Source organism: Phodopus roborovskii, unplaced genomic scaffold (genome assembly GCF_943737965.1).
Source record: "Phodopus roborovskii unplaced genomic scaffold, PHOROB, whole genome shotgun sequence".
Lineage (NCBI taxonomy): Eukaryota > Metazoa > Chordata > Mammalia > Rodentia > Cricetidae > Phodopus > Phodopus roborovskii.
This window is the reverse complement of record NW_026126461.1, coordinates 6,596,377-6,609,592: the sequence shown is the minus strand read 5'-3', so window position 1 is coordinate 6,609,592 and position 13,216 is coordinate 6,596,377. Positions and strand designations below refer to the sequence as shown.

General features: G+C 55.1%; 1 protein-coding gene across 1 annotated transcript in view; it reads right to left on the bottom strand.

Annotated features, from left to right (window-relative positions):
• Positions 1-13,216, bottom strand: part of Crocc2 (ciliary rootlet coiled-coil, rootletin family member 2) — a 54,884-nt gene that overhangs the window by 25,896 nt on the left and 15,772 nt on the right. Inside the window, exons 6-18 of the mRNA XM_051190662.1 lie at positions 11,004-11,107; positions 10,285-10,482; positions 9,836-9,932; positions 9,670-9,759; positions 9,330-9,533; positions 8,839-9,038; positions 7,160-7,342; positions 6,641-6,785; positions 6,276-6,422; positions 5,762-5,992; positions 4,277-4,470; positions 1,348-1,475; positions 828-997 (exon numbers count right to left, since the gene is read on the bottom strand). Coding sequence (XP_051046619.1) covers positions 828-997; positions 1,348-1,475; positions 4,277-4,470; positions 5,762-5,992; positions 6,276-6,422; positions 6,641-6,785; positions 7,160-7,342; positions 8,839-9,038; positions 9,330-9,533; positions 9,670-9,759; positions 9,836-9,932; positions 10,285-10,482; positions 11,004-11,107 — 2,091 coding nt within the window. The remainder of the gene's footprint in view (positions 1-827; positions 998-1,347; positions 1,476-4,276; positions 4,471-5,761; positions 5,993-6,275; positions 6,423-6,640; positions 6,786-7,159; positions 7,343-8,838; positions 9,039-9,329; positions 9,534-9,669; positions 9,760-9,835; positions 9,933-10,284; positions 10,483-11,003; positions 11,108-13,216) is intronic.

Here is a 13,216-nt window from a genome sequence, read left to right as displayed (position 1 = left end):
ATGGATGGGTGGGTGGATGGATGGGTGGATGGGTGGATGGATGGATGGATGGGTGGGTGGATGGATGGGTGGATGGATGGACGGGTGGATGGATGGGTGGATGGGTGGATGGATGGATGGATGGATGGATGGGTGGGTGGGTGGATGGGTGGATGGGTGAGTGGATGGGTGGATGGATGGATGGATGGGTGGGTGGATGGATGGGTGGATGGATGGACGGGTGGATGGATGGGTGGATGGATGGACGGGTGGATGGATGGACGGGTGGATGGATGGGTGGATGGATGGACGGGTGGATGGATGGGTGGATGGGTGGATGGATGGGTGGGTGGGTGGTGGGTGGTGGGTGGTGGATGGTGGACAGGTAGGTGGATAAACACATAGATGAAGGAATGGGTAGATGGATGTGTGTTTGGAGGGATGTATGGATAGCCAGATTGTAGGGTATGTGTCTATGTTGATGGGTAAATGTGTGGATAGATGGGCAGATGTATGGATGAATGGATAGAGGGATAGTAGTGTGGGTGGAAGGGATGGAACACACAAGGCCTCCAGGGTCACATGACCCTAGTGGTACAGCTCTGACAGGTGTGAGGCTGTTTGGTCTCTGTTGATCAGCCTGAAGCAAGGGTCTTCAGGCTCGGCTCCTTCTGTAAGCAGGCGCCTGCCCTGCACATCAGTTGCCCCTCCCCCAGGCTGCATGAGGCCTTCCCTGACCGCTTAAACTGGGAGAGTGGCCAGGGCCCTCCCCTGCTCCTCCGCTTCTGCTGTTGGCAGGACATGGCAGACCACTGGCAAGTGGCCGAGAGGACCCCTGGGAGACAGACCTTCTCCCTCTGCAGCCGGGCCAGGTCCTCTCTGTGGGCCAGTGCCTGGCGCTCTAAGGACAGCTGTGCCTCGTGCTCCTGTTGTACGGCCTGCTGCTGCAGCTGTCCCAGATCCCACAGCAGCTGTGTCTCTCGGACTTCCCAGTCGCTTTTCAGCCGCTCCATTTCCACTACGAAGTGTCAGGTGTGTCATCATGGTGCCCTCTGTCCTTTGCAATCACCCACTTAAGACATGGCTGCCTACTCTACTAGCACATCAGGGATAGGCCAAGTGGGGACATGGATAGTAGGGCAGGAAACCACTGTACCAATCCCGTGACTGCACCCCGGGTCTGAGCTCGGAGCTGGTCATGAACAAGATGGGCCAGGCACCCCTGCATCTCACTCACAGTCACACAATTGCAAGCCCTTGGGTCTTCCCGTACAGGGTCCAGGGAGGGAGAAATAACACTACAGGGACTGAGTTCAGTCCAGCAGTGACTCGGGGGTGGGGACAGAGAGAGTCCACCAACTGCAGCACCTTGCAAAGCCCTGTGAGCCAGCCGAGCAGCCTGGGCCTCTCCTTCTAGCTGTTTCTGCTGGGTCTGCAGCTGTGTTGCCAGCTGTTGGGCCTCAAAGAGGCCATTCTCCAGAGAGTCCCTCTCCGCCCTGTGGAGAAGCATCAGACAGCAGATATATCACCCATGTGGTCCTGAGGTATCTCATAGTTTGAACATGTAAGAATCAATTGTTCCTTACACAAAAACACATTTCAGGCCAAATAAAAAACCAAATCCAGAAACAAAGCAAAGTAAACAAGTCATAGCAGAATAACAGAATAGTAAAAATAGAACAAATACAGAGGATATTTTAATCTTCTTAAGCCTGACACAAATGCCAGAATTAAAAAAAAAAAAAAAAAGGCTAACAGACCTGTATCCAGGTCTGGATACACTTAGAGGAGTGAGGGCTAGTTTTCCCCAGAATAAATCCCATAAATCAAGTTGAAAGGAAAGGGCAGGTAATGAAACCCATCATTTTGTCTGCTAACTTAGACTGATCTTTAAAAATTAAAAAAAAGACAATGATAAGGGACAGAATTGGAAGAAAATCTGTATTTAGTACATAACCATAGGGGTAAGCATCCATCATATGTAAAGAGTTCTTGTCAATCATTAACAAAGTCAAAAGAAAAAGAGAAACAAACAAAGAAAACATCAAATAGACAAAAGCACACGAAATGTACTTTACCTTACCAGGAGAGATCAGGGACCAGATAGTGTCGTTAATCATACACCAGATTAGCAAAGGGTTAAAGGGAACCATGCCTGGTGTTCATGATGGAGTGATGGGGGAAAATTAAGTGTGCTGACTCTGACTCTGCCCTGGCAAGACCACACCCAGGTGCGGATTCTAGAGACACCTCACAGCCAGAGACAGGATGCTCACTATGGCTTCACGCAGGAGGTTAGCTGGACTTGACTGGAATGTCAACAAATGGGAAGCTATTGTAGACATCGTGGTACTTCTAATGTATGCAGCATCAGGCACTTGGCAAGGGAGAAGTCACCCACAGAACAACCAGCAGAGCTGGAGTGCTGCAGGCAGCATGACTCCAGCGTGGGGAAAGCAGCCCAGATGCATTTGCACGCGGAAGTCGTCATTCAGAAGAACACGTGGACTGAGGTTTACCAGCCCACAGCTTTCGGGGGCTGGGGGTGGGTAACTGAAAACAGATTGTCTTGCTGACCACCAGCTGACTGTGATCTACCAGCCCAGCACCACCGGCATGATTTGTCACTGAGCTCTGGTCACATCACAAGCACTCCAATTTAACGGCCATCATAACGCAGCATCAAGATCTACTCTCAGTGGGTGAGGGACGCCGGGGCCCTTGACCAGTCTGATAGTTTTACCACAGCTCCTGTGTTGTTTTGTAGAGCACCAGAAACCTGCTAGGACCTCCTGATGTATTAGGGAAAAGTCCTCTGGGCTTAGGCTACAAGCTTTAGAAACCTCACTGTCTGCCACGCTATACCCCATCCCTCTTGTTAGCTACGCAGTTCCCATTCTACGAGTGAACACGTCCTCTGCCAGAGTGTTCTTTGTGTATGGCGAACATCCTTCCTTTGAGCTGCCTTGAAGCCTCCTCCTAGAAGTGCACCCGGTTTTGTCTAGGGGACACGGCCTCTGACCCTCTGATGTCTGTTTGCTCACAGCCTGGGAACCTGAGGGTGTGTCCAGTGTCTTTTTGCACAGAGGCCCAAAAGCATCTCACTTTGCTTTTTGGTTGAGCTCAAGAGTGGAAGCCTGGTGTTACAAGGTGAAGAAGGCACATGGGAAGGGGCTCAGCTGCAGCATCATTTGTAGTGGGAGCCTGCCACATCTCACTGGTCAGCAGCCAGCACTCCATGAATGGAGAGAGGCGTGGTCCAGGAAAGCACCCAGGAGCCCTGCCACCAAGGCTTTGGCTAGTCATCGTGGTACACATCGTGGTTATTCATGGCTGCCATATGCAATGACTCCGGGTCCAAGAGTCAAGGCTGGAGTCAGGGGAGTGTAGGGATGGGATCTTGCCCATGGAGGGTGCTGGCCAGATGCACATCAAGCAGCCTCACATTCTGGGCAGCATATGTCCCCGGGGCTGAGGACCCCCTCTGCTCTTGTCCACCTGGGAACCTCCCCCAAGCTTGCCATTTGGATGTCTGCACCAGCTTTTATTCAGAAAGTTCAGTTCTGAGAAGTTGAAGATCTGGGCCCCTCTAGTTCCCCATGGCCCTAGTTTCTGGAGTTCTGGGAGGAACTTCTCTAGCCCTCCATGACTGAGTAGGCTGCAGGGAGAGAAAACACCAACCAGCTTGGATCCCTGCAGAGGCTGTGGTACCAGCCTAAGCTACCACTGTTCTTGCCTTCACATCCCCACTCCAAGTTTTGGATGTTGCCCTCTTGGTTGTCGGAGCCCCCCCCCCACCTTTGCAGGAGGGACCATGGTTCCCTGGGTGGACCCTATTCCAGGCTGCACAGCTTTGTGCCTCTGGTTCCCAGGACTGCTAGGGCACAGCCACTGGACAGAAGACCCAGATGGGCCCTCTTGCTACCTCTAAGTGTCTCCCTGGGAATGAAATCTCAGAGGGAGGAGGAGAAGGATCTCTGGGGTTGTAGAAGCTTCCAGACACAGCCAACCCGAGCTCCTCATTCTTCAGGAAGAAACTGCATATCTTTTTACCAGTCTCAGCTGTGTTTCTGGTCTCACGGGATTGTCCCCCGTATTCAGGAAGGTGACCCCAGGGTACCCTATCTAATACGGAACCACCTCAAAGGTACAATGTTTCCTCTCTATACAGCCCATAATACCATATGCTGGCAGCAGACATATCCTGCCCTATGCCACTGTGTCTATGTAGTGCCTTGCAGTTGTAACACTGCGGGCTGTCATGAGAGCTGTGCCCGACTAGTGGTCGCATTAGTACCTCAAATCAGCGGCCTCCTTAGTCGCAAGCTCACTGCGCCTCTCCAGGGCTTCCTGCTTAGCCAGGAGTTGGGCCCGCTCCTCCGACAGAGCATTCTTCTCTTGGAGAGCTTCTTGCAGAATGTCCATCTGGGCCTCCTGGTCCTGCAGGCTCTGTGCCAGCTGCTTCCCCAGGGCCTGTTCCTTGCATGTGACCTAGGGGAGGAAGAAGGGACAATGAGACAAGGAAAAGAGAGTGAGCCAATGGGAAGAGGCCGCCGAGGGTAAGGGAGCACGGGAGGCAGATGGACGGACAGTAGAGAAGGTGGGTGGACGTAAGAAGCATCAGCACTCACAAATCATGCATGAACTTTGCAGTGGAGGGGAGGGCCGCTCTGAAATCTTGGTGGATGAGTGATAGGACTGGGTGTTGCTAGGTGGCAGCCAACTGTAGATCTCAGTGGCAACCTTTGCTAGACCGTGAGTGCCCAGGGAAGTGGATGTGGGGTGTCAATCTTTGCTAGACCGTGAGTGCCCAGGGAGGTGGATGTGGGGTATAGGGGTGCAGACACAGCACAGGGGTTCCCCCAGTCACCTCAACAGAGTTTAGACAAGGCCTTTGGGAGCCCTAGAGCTGCAGAAGCCGCAGGCACAGGGAACAGCCACTTGGGCCTCTTCCCTTCTCGAGGCATTTGTTGCTTTTGGGCTGGCGCGATGCTAAGGAATTCACAGTTACCAAGAACACCCTAAGTCTTAATTTGTTCCATTGTCCACAGAGGGCTTGACTCTAGTCGTAGCTGTGAGCCAACTATGGACCACTCCTGCAAGCTCAGGAGTGACAAGTTAGGAGGCAAGACCTCGCTAGAGGAAATGGATCGCTAGGAGTGGGCCCTTGGGGGATCCGGCCCGTTCTTGTCATTATTTCCCTGTTCCTGCTTCCTGTCCTCTGTGAGGTAGATTGTCACTACCGCCTTTTCCTCGTCCACATTTTTATGCCACCATGGTATTCTGCCTCAAAGCTGGCCCAAACAAGGTGGGTGATACTTGAGGAATTACATCTGAGGTGGGCTTCTGACCATCACACGGGTGTGCACATATGAACGTACATGCATGTGCACGCATACCTACACGTAAACAACCCCCCCCCAAAGAAATCCTACACCCAAAAGACAGCAACTAAACAAACACACACAGGCTTGAATGATGTGTAGCAGGGGAGTTCATCTGTGTGCACACAGACCAGGCACCAGAGGCCAGGAGCAAATCCAAACATGGAGGACATGCCTGACTCAAACCTCCCCTCTACACACTCCCCAGCCTTGCCTGGAGCCCTCACAGGGATCATACATGCTGCTGTTGGCTCCTCCCTCCCCTGGGTCCCGGGAACTTCAATTCGCATCCTCATGTTTGTGCAGCAGGAACTGTTTCCGCTGAGGCATCCACCTCCTTCAGAGGTACAACCACCAGCAGCAAGACAGTTGCGTGACTGCCCACAGCCTGGCCTCACCTGGCCCACCTGCTCCTGGAGCTGGGCACTCTCCTGCCCGAGCAGGACCACCTGTCCTTCTAGATGTCCCTGCTTTTGCTCCAGGTGCTCACAGGTCTCTTGTAGACTTCTCCGCTCAGCCCTAAGGCGCTCTAGCTGCTGCTCTGCCTGTGCCAGCTGCTCCCTGACGCCGGCCTGCTCCTGCTCCAGCACCTTCTGCTGCTCCCGGAGCTGGTCCCTCTCCTGCTCCAGCTGCAGAGCAGGTGGGAAGACATTTAACCTGTGGGCCACACACCCCTAGTCCCTGCAAGCCAGTCAGCCACCCGTGGAGGCCTTCCATGGAGATGCTGTGGTTCCTGTCTCAGGCTTGGCCAGGACCAGTGGCCAGGCCCTGCATCCATTGTCTAGAGCCTACTTTTGGGATGCCGGCCTCAATCCAAGTAGCAAGGAGATCTGGGGGATGGATGGTAGGACAAGACCACAGAGAAGGCTCAGGGGCACCTCGGGGAAACTGGGGCCTTGGCTCTTGCCTTACCTGAAGCACCAGATGGTTTAGGGTGCCTTTGTCCTGGGAAAGCCCTTCCACCAGGGCAGCCATCTTGGCCAGCGAGTCCCGTTGTTCCATGCCCTCTGACTTCAGCCGTGCCACCAGCAATTCCAAATCAGCATTGCTAGATTCAGCCTGTGAGGCATAGTGGTCACCAAGAGTTGGCTCCAGGGAGAGGCTTCACCTTCCTTCTGACTAGAGTTGGTGACTGGTGGCCCAGGGAGATTCCCTAGGAGCAGATGTGGCCAGCGGGGTTGGGAGGGCAAGGTGTCATGACTGATTAGGAGCCCTGGTAGTGGGCCAGACCACGTGGGTAAGGACAGAGCAAGGACTCCGTGTATTGCGGCACATACCCGGGCGAGGGCCCCACGCAGGCTCTCCCTCTCAGTCTCCACAATGTCCCTCTGCAGCTGCATTGAGCTTAGTGCCTCCCGGGCTGTGGCCAGCTCCTTCCTGAACCCAGAAACCTTCTCCTCCAGCTGCTCCAGGCGGCCCTGGCTGAACCCGGAAGCCAGAAGGCAAGGTCAGGTGGTCTCTTCAGAGATGCCCACCCCACCCCACCCCCCACCCCCCAAAAAAAAAAAAAAAAAAAAAAAAAAAAAACTCATAGGCAGGGAAATTCTAACAAACCCCTTTAAGCCTGGGGAGCCCCCAAAGCTGCATGGTGCCCTCTAGCTGCATGCCTGGGTGGGGTATACACATGGGTGGTTTGCGTACACAGAGCCAGACATTGGGCTGGCTGGTGTGGGAATGTGGGTTGTGTGGTACCCTGCTCAGGAGAACTGCCTGCTCCCTGCCTCTGATGGTGGTCTCTCACCTGTGGTCTCACAGTCTAAGGGACCCTGCTGGCCTGCAGCCCCTCCACAGCCCACCTGGCCTCCAGCTCACGCAGGCTCCGCTCGCTCTGCTGGGCCAGCTCAGCTTTCTGCTCTGCCCGCAGCAGGAGGCTTCTCCGCAGCTCTGCATTCGTGACTTCCAGCTTCTGTGTCTCTGCGTCCCGGATGTCTGCCTTCGCTCTTAGCTCCTTCGTTGTTGTCTCCAGGGCTACTTTCTCCCTGGGAGCAGCAGCAAAGGCAGAGGCGGCCTCAAGCCATGCTTCGCCTGAGACCATCGTGACTTACTGTACTGGACAGGGTGGTTGGGGGTGATGGGTATGGATCCGTACAGCCGGGGGCTTGTGTCAGGAGGGGTTGGGTGGGTGCAGGGCCTCAGGGGCCTCAAAGGCAGATGGAGTTCAGGGAGGCCCAGTGAGAAGAGTCGACACCGGCCCACGAGCTGGCTGAGGGGAGGTGGCCGCTGTCTGCTCTGGCCAGCCTTCCCCTTCCCTTGCCGGAGCTTAGGGCTCAGCCATCTGCCACACAGGCCAAACCCGGGCAGTTGTCACAGACCTCTATCTGCCACACAATGTCCGCCCCATCTTTGCAAACCTCCACCATAGATGGGACAGCCCCCTGGCCATTGTCTACCTGATCTGTCCCTCAGCCCACACTCTGTGGGTCCTGAAGCCCCTGAACACGGCCGTGCCTTGGCATTTATCTGGGTCTCTGAAGTTTTAGCAACGCCCCTCTCACTGTGTCCTCTGAATATCAGATCCCATTTCCCAAAGGTCTTTTGGATCTGGCACTGCACGGGCTCACCGTATCCTGCTGAAAGCCTCCCAGCATCCCCTGCTGCTTCTGCTCTGACCCTGCACCCCACAGATGCCCCATCCCATGTGGCCTCTTGTGCCCTGATTTTGGAGATGTGGATAGACCTCCTTCTGTGACATGGCCCTGCCTGCCCAACAGACTGCCACACAGCCCTACCCTGCTCTGGGGAGGCCACCCTGCCCTCCTTGAGCTCATCACTGCGGCCTTTGGGTCTCCACCCCTGTGCAAGGCTGCCCTGATCTGTGTCCCTGCAGCCCCTTCCCTGCTCTGTGTCTCTCCAGGATTGGGCTGGTTCATACTCATGTGTGCTGCAGCACCCAGAATATGTGCATGGCGGTCTCTGCTCCCTGGGGCATTGTACGCTTCCTTCAGGAAGATTTCCGGATCCATGGCTAACACTTGGCTCTTATGCAGCCTGCATCCAGTAGATCCCAGAGATTCCCTGTGCACTCTGTGGCCCTGATTCTTTTGGGTCCAAGAGTCATGTGTAACTCTGTGGCAGCTGCAAAGGAGCCGCGGAACTCGCACGCTATGTGGGGAGTGGGGTTCTTTGGCCACCGTGAAGGGTCACATAGGGAAAGGCCTCCTGGAGGGGGTTCTGGAGCAGGGGAGGCAGGAGAGCAGAGGCAGGATGGATATGGGACTAGCCCCGCAGAGAGCTTAGGGCATGTGCAAATGGTGCCTTTGCATTTTAGGGAAGGGAACCCCAGGTCAGGCACCCTACAGGGGGCATGGACAAGGGAGAGGAGCTACTCAGTCCAGGCAAAGGGGGTGCGGAGTGAGGGGCTGCCTGGCTCCCAGAAGGCCTGTCTGGAGATGTGGCCTTTTCCTGCCCCTCCTGTGAGGTCTCACAGAGGACAACTGCTCAGTGCCACCCTGTCCAGCCCTGCTGCTCCTGTCACCTTTCCAGGAGTTGGATAGATGCCTGGCAGTGCCGAGCCTCCTGCCTTTGGGCCTCCAGCTGGCCCAGGAGGTCCGCGTGCTCCCGTGCCCGGTCCTGCAGAAGCCTTTGTGAGGCCCGCAGCTCCTGCCGGTACCCAGACAGCTGCTCCCGGAGCCCAGCTGCTTCCTCTTGGGAGGACTCCAACCTCAGCCGCAGCTCCTGCCCGGGTAATGGAACCCACAGGGAGCATCAGCAGCCATCCAAAGCACCTCCGTTCTCCCAGAAAGGGCCCCGGACTAACCCTAACCCTGAAGCCCCTTCACAGGCTGTGGAGCTTAGGGGCAGGCTCCTTGGAGACTGGGTCACCAACCCCTCCTCCACAGCAGGCCACAACCCCCTGCAGTGCAGTCCCCCCCCCATCCCCAGGGCAGGCTGTGGAAAGTTCCATAAAGGCACCCCAGCTGGGCAAGATCTGTGGCTCTGGTGGCCCTGTGGGCTGTGGTCACACACCTGTTCCCTCTGCTGCCGCCTCTCAATGGCTGCCTGCACAGCCTGCAGTGCAGGGTTCAGGCTGGCTGGAGAGCTCGTCCGGGTTGGGGACACATGCCGGTGAGGTGACAGAGAACGTGGGGGGCTTCTCAGTCTGCCCTCTACCTCCCTGATGTCACTGCTGCTGCTCCAGGTCAACTCCAGAGTTGCATCTGACTGGGCCACCTCCAGGTCACAGAGGCAGAAGAGGAGAGATTGCAGGGCCACCATTAAACAGGACCTTCTGGATGAGGATAAACTAGAACCAGTGTCCCCCACCCCCCCAGGTCATCTGCATCCAAGAAAAACAATGGGGGGGTACCTCCTTGATGCTGGCCAGGACATGGTGCAGGGCTCCAACCTCATCCCTCAGTTCATCTACCACCATCTGGCCCCCACTGCGCCCGGATTTCTGTGGACAGAGAGCTCTGAGCTAAGCAGACGTGCACCCACCCACGGGAAAGCACCCCATTTCCCACCACACAAACCAATCTCTGGATGTCCGCCTTGAGTGCCAGGATGGACCTCTCTCCTTCCTCCTTCTGCTCAGAGAGCTTCTCTACCAGCAGTGTCTGCTCTGAAAGCCTGGAGAGAGGTCAGGGTGACGGTGAGGGGCCCTGTGGGTGTTGCGGGTCCATCAGGATTCCTCCCTATGGCCTGGCCCCCCTGTGGTGCTAAGACCATACCCCAGTCCATGTCCCGATTGCGTGGTTTCCCCGCTATAGAAGGCTGATAACTCCTGCTGTTTTAGGAATAGAACAATGACTCTAAGCTCAGCTGTCATGGCTTATGCTCTTCATCTCAGATCTCCATCTCAGCCCCATGTTAGAATTCTGGGTGTGGATCACCCAGAAAACTGCAACTGCTCCCTCTACCTCATCTCAAGTCCACGCTTCTTGGGTATCCCTGCCCTGGCCAGTCAGAGCCCATGGCCCACCTGGCTTGTAGCGCCACCTTCTCAGTGGCCCAGAGACCCTGCAGCTGCCGCATTTCCCTGGCCTGCTCCCTCAGCCGCTGCTCCAGGTCACTGGTCATGCTGCTGGCTGTCAGCCGCAGGTGGGAGTCGAGGCTCAGGCAGGCCACGTGCAAGCGCTGGGCTGTCTGGGCCATGTCAGCCTGAGCATTAGCAAGACCCCTGGAATACAAGAGCAGTACGTTGGCTGAGCATCATGACCCTACTGTGATCTTGGTGCCCAGGATGCTGCAAGCCAGACCTCAGAGGTCTCACAAACAATGACCGTTTTTAGGAGAAGCCCTGCTATATGCTATGGATTGGTTCATATGTCATAGAATGTCGAGGATAGAGCCAAGGAAGAGTGGGCATGGATGGGCCTGGTCAGAAATGACAACTTTGAGTAAGACACTGGCTTCTGGACCTTTATTTCCTCCAGTGTAAATGGGGATGCAATTACATCGAGGACTACTGGGCATGACTAGGACAGATGATCCCCGTGAAGTGTCCAGAAAGGACTAGATGGATTCCCAAAACTCTATGAAGGCCAGTGTCCACCCTCTCACACACATGTCAATGCCCTGCCCTCCATCCACCTTTGCTCCCCCCCTTCCCTCTTCCCACTGCCAGAGCCAGCATAATTGCAGCCCAGGAGCAACCTCTCCCTACCACTCAGGTGCCATGAGGTGGGCACTTCTGCTTACCTCTCAGTGGATGCCCGAAGCTCAGCCAGGTGTGTCTGCAGAGCCTTGGCCTGTCTCCACAGGGGGAGGATGTCCCCAGGCTCTCTCAGGCCCAACCTTTGGGTCTGCTAACAAGAGGTTTTGTTGACTCAGGCCACGTCCCTTCTGTCTCCTACCACCCCATCATGGGCCGGAAGGGGAACCTGTGTCACCTATTAGGTATCCATCCCATGGGTGTCCCAACCCCACATGGGAGACACTGCCTTGTCCTCCAAGAGAGGACTGTTCCCAGATCCTACCCGGCAGCAGGGAGTATTGTCCCACAGTAGGCAGGGCTGCTGAGAATCAGGTCTCCCAGGACAGAGAGGCTCCCCAGGGAACTGGTGCTGCCCTCTGAGGGAGGGGCTGCTCTTCCGTCGCCTCAGTGCCATGGGAGGGCCAATGCTAGGGGGCTCTACAGGATGTTCAGGGTCCCCAGGGTAGTGTAGCCTGCAGCAGCAGAGTTATCAGAGAAGCCAGGCCCATCATGACATGTGCCCGGAACAGTGGGGTCCGGAAGGTTCTTGGGGTCTATGTGCTACCTTCCTGTCATCATACCCCACTGTGTCCTGTTTGCTGGCCCTGGAACCCACAGGGTCCCCTGTAGCAATTGTTCCTCTCTAGCTCCTTGCCGGTCCCTGGATGTTTAGCTCCCTCCACCCCCGAGGCTCTTCAGCATGGCTTTCAGATGGACACACTCTCCTTATGCCTGGCTAAAGACACACTTCTTCCTGTATGAGGCCATGCCTGACTCCAGCAGACCCTGTGTCTGAGCCCTCTGTGGGTCCTGATCCCACGACCACGTGTCTGTACACCTTGGGACACAGCAGGGGACACTCAGTTGTTCTCTGTCACATCTTAGGAATGAGACAGCCTGGCTCCTGTCTCACGGGAGCACGGAATTCTAGACCTTCTCCTCTTCTTGACAAGAGAGGACTAGCACAGGGGAGCCTGCAGCCAGGACGTGGTGCAGGGGAGGAACCCAGCACCATGCCACTTCTTTCTAAATGGAGCAAGCCGCCCATTCTCTAAACGGAGGGGACACCCAAAGTGGGGGTCTTCTCAAACATGGTAGCTGTCCCAAAGCTGCACCCAACACACACTAAGGGTGAGTGGACTAGGGATAGGGAATGAACGAGAATACCTCTGACAAGACACAAGCACATGCTCACACTTTCATCCTACTCCTACATACCCACACTCCCACAGAGCCACAGACATACAGATTCACATGCACACAAATTCAGACCACACAAACACCACACTCCAGCACACTACACTCACACTGCCATTCACCACAATGGCATGTGTACACGTACACGATACACTTGTATCTTCACATATACCAACTTACACATAACACACACCATACACACGGGCTCACACACCACTCACATAGATTCAGGCTTGTACATATACACACTCACACAGACACACACACAGAGAGACACACACACAGACACAGACACAGACACACAGACACAGACACACACACACACACAGACACACACACACAGACACACACACAGACACAGACACACACACACACAGACACACACACACAGACACACACACAGACACACAGAGAGAGAGACACACACACACACAGACACACACACACAGACACAGACACAGACACACACACACAGCCTTGCAGAGAAACTGCCTGTCTAGAATGTTAGAGCTGAACAAAAGAAGCAGTTCTCCCCTGTGCCTGGAACCACAATGAAACAATAATGTCTTGCAGTATAAGCACACCCAGCCTAGGCTTTCACAAACACAGAAGCTAAAATCCCACTGAAGTATGGCCCGAAGACTGTTGGAGCCTCAAGGCACCCATCTAAAGCAGCTGGAAATACTTTAAGGGAAAAAGCCTGCATTCACCCCAGGTTCAAAGAATTTTCACAAAGTACGGAGGACAATAACCTGCCTGCCGTTAAAGGATAAAAGATCACCCGTGACACAAGGAGACAATGCAGGGCGATTAGGAGTCATCAGAAACACCAGGGCAACGGCAGGCGGTGGGACATCAGACAAAGCAGGAGATAGCTGCTTGGGATGCACACCAACCAGGGATGTGGGACATTTGGAAAAGACTCCATCCATCCTCCTAAAGATGACAAACCTGATGTTTGTTATTTAAGTCAGAGTCCAAGGTGATTGATGTCAGAAGAACAGTGATGAGCAAGATCACG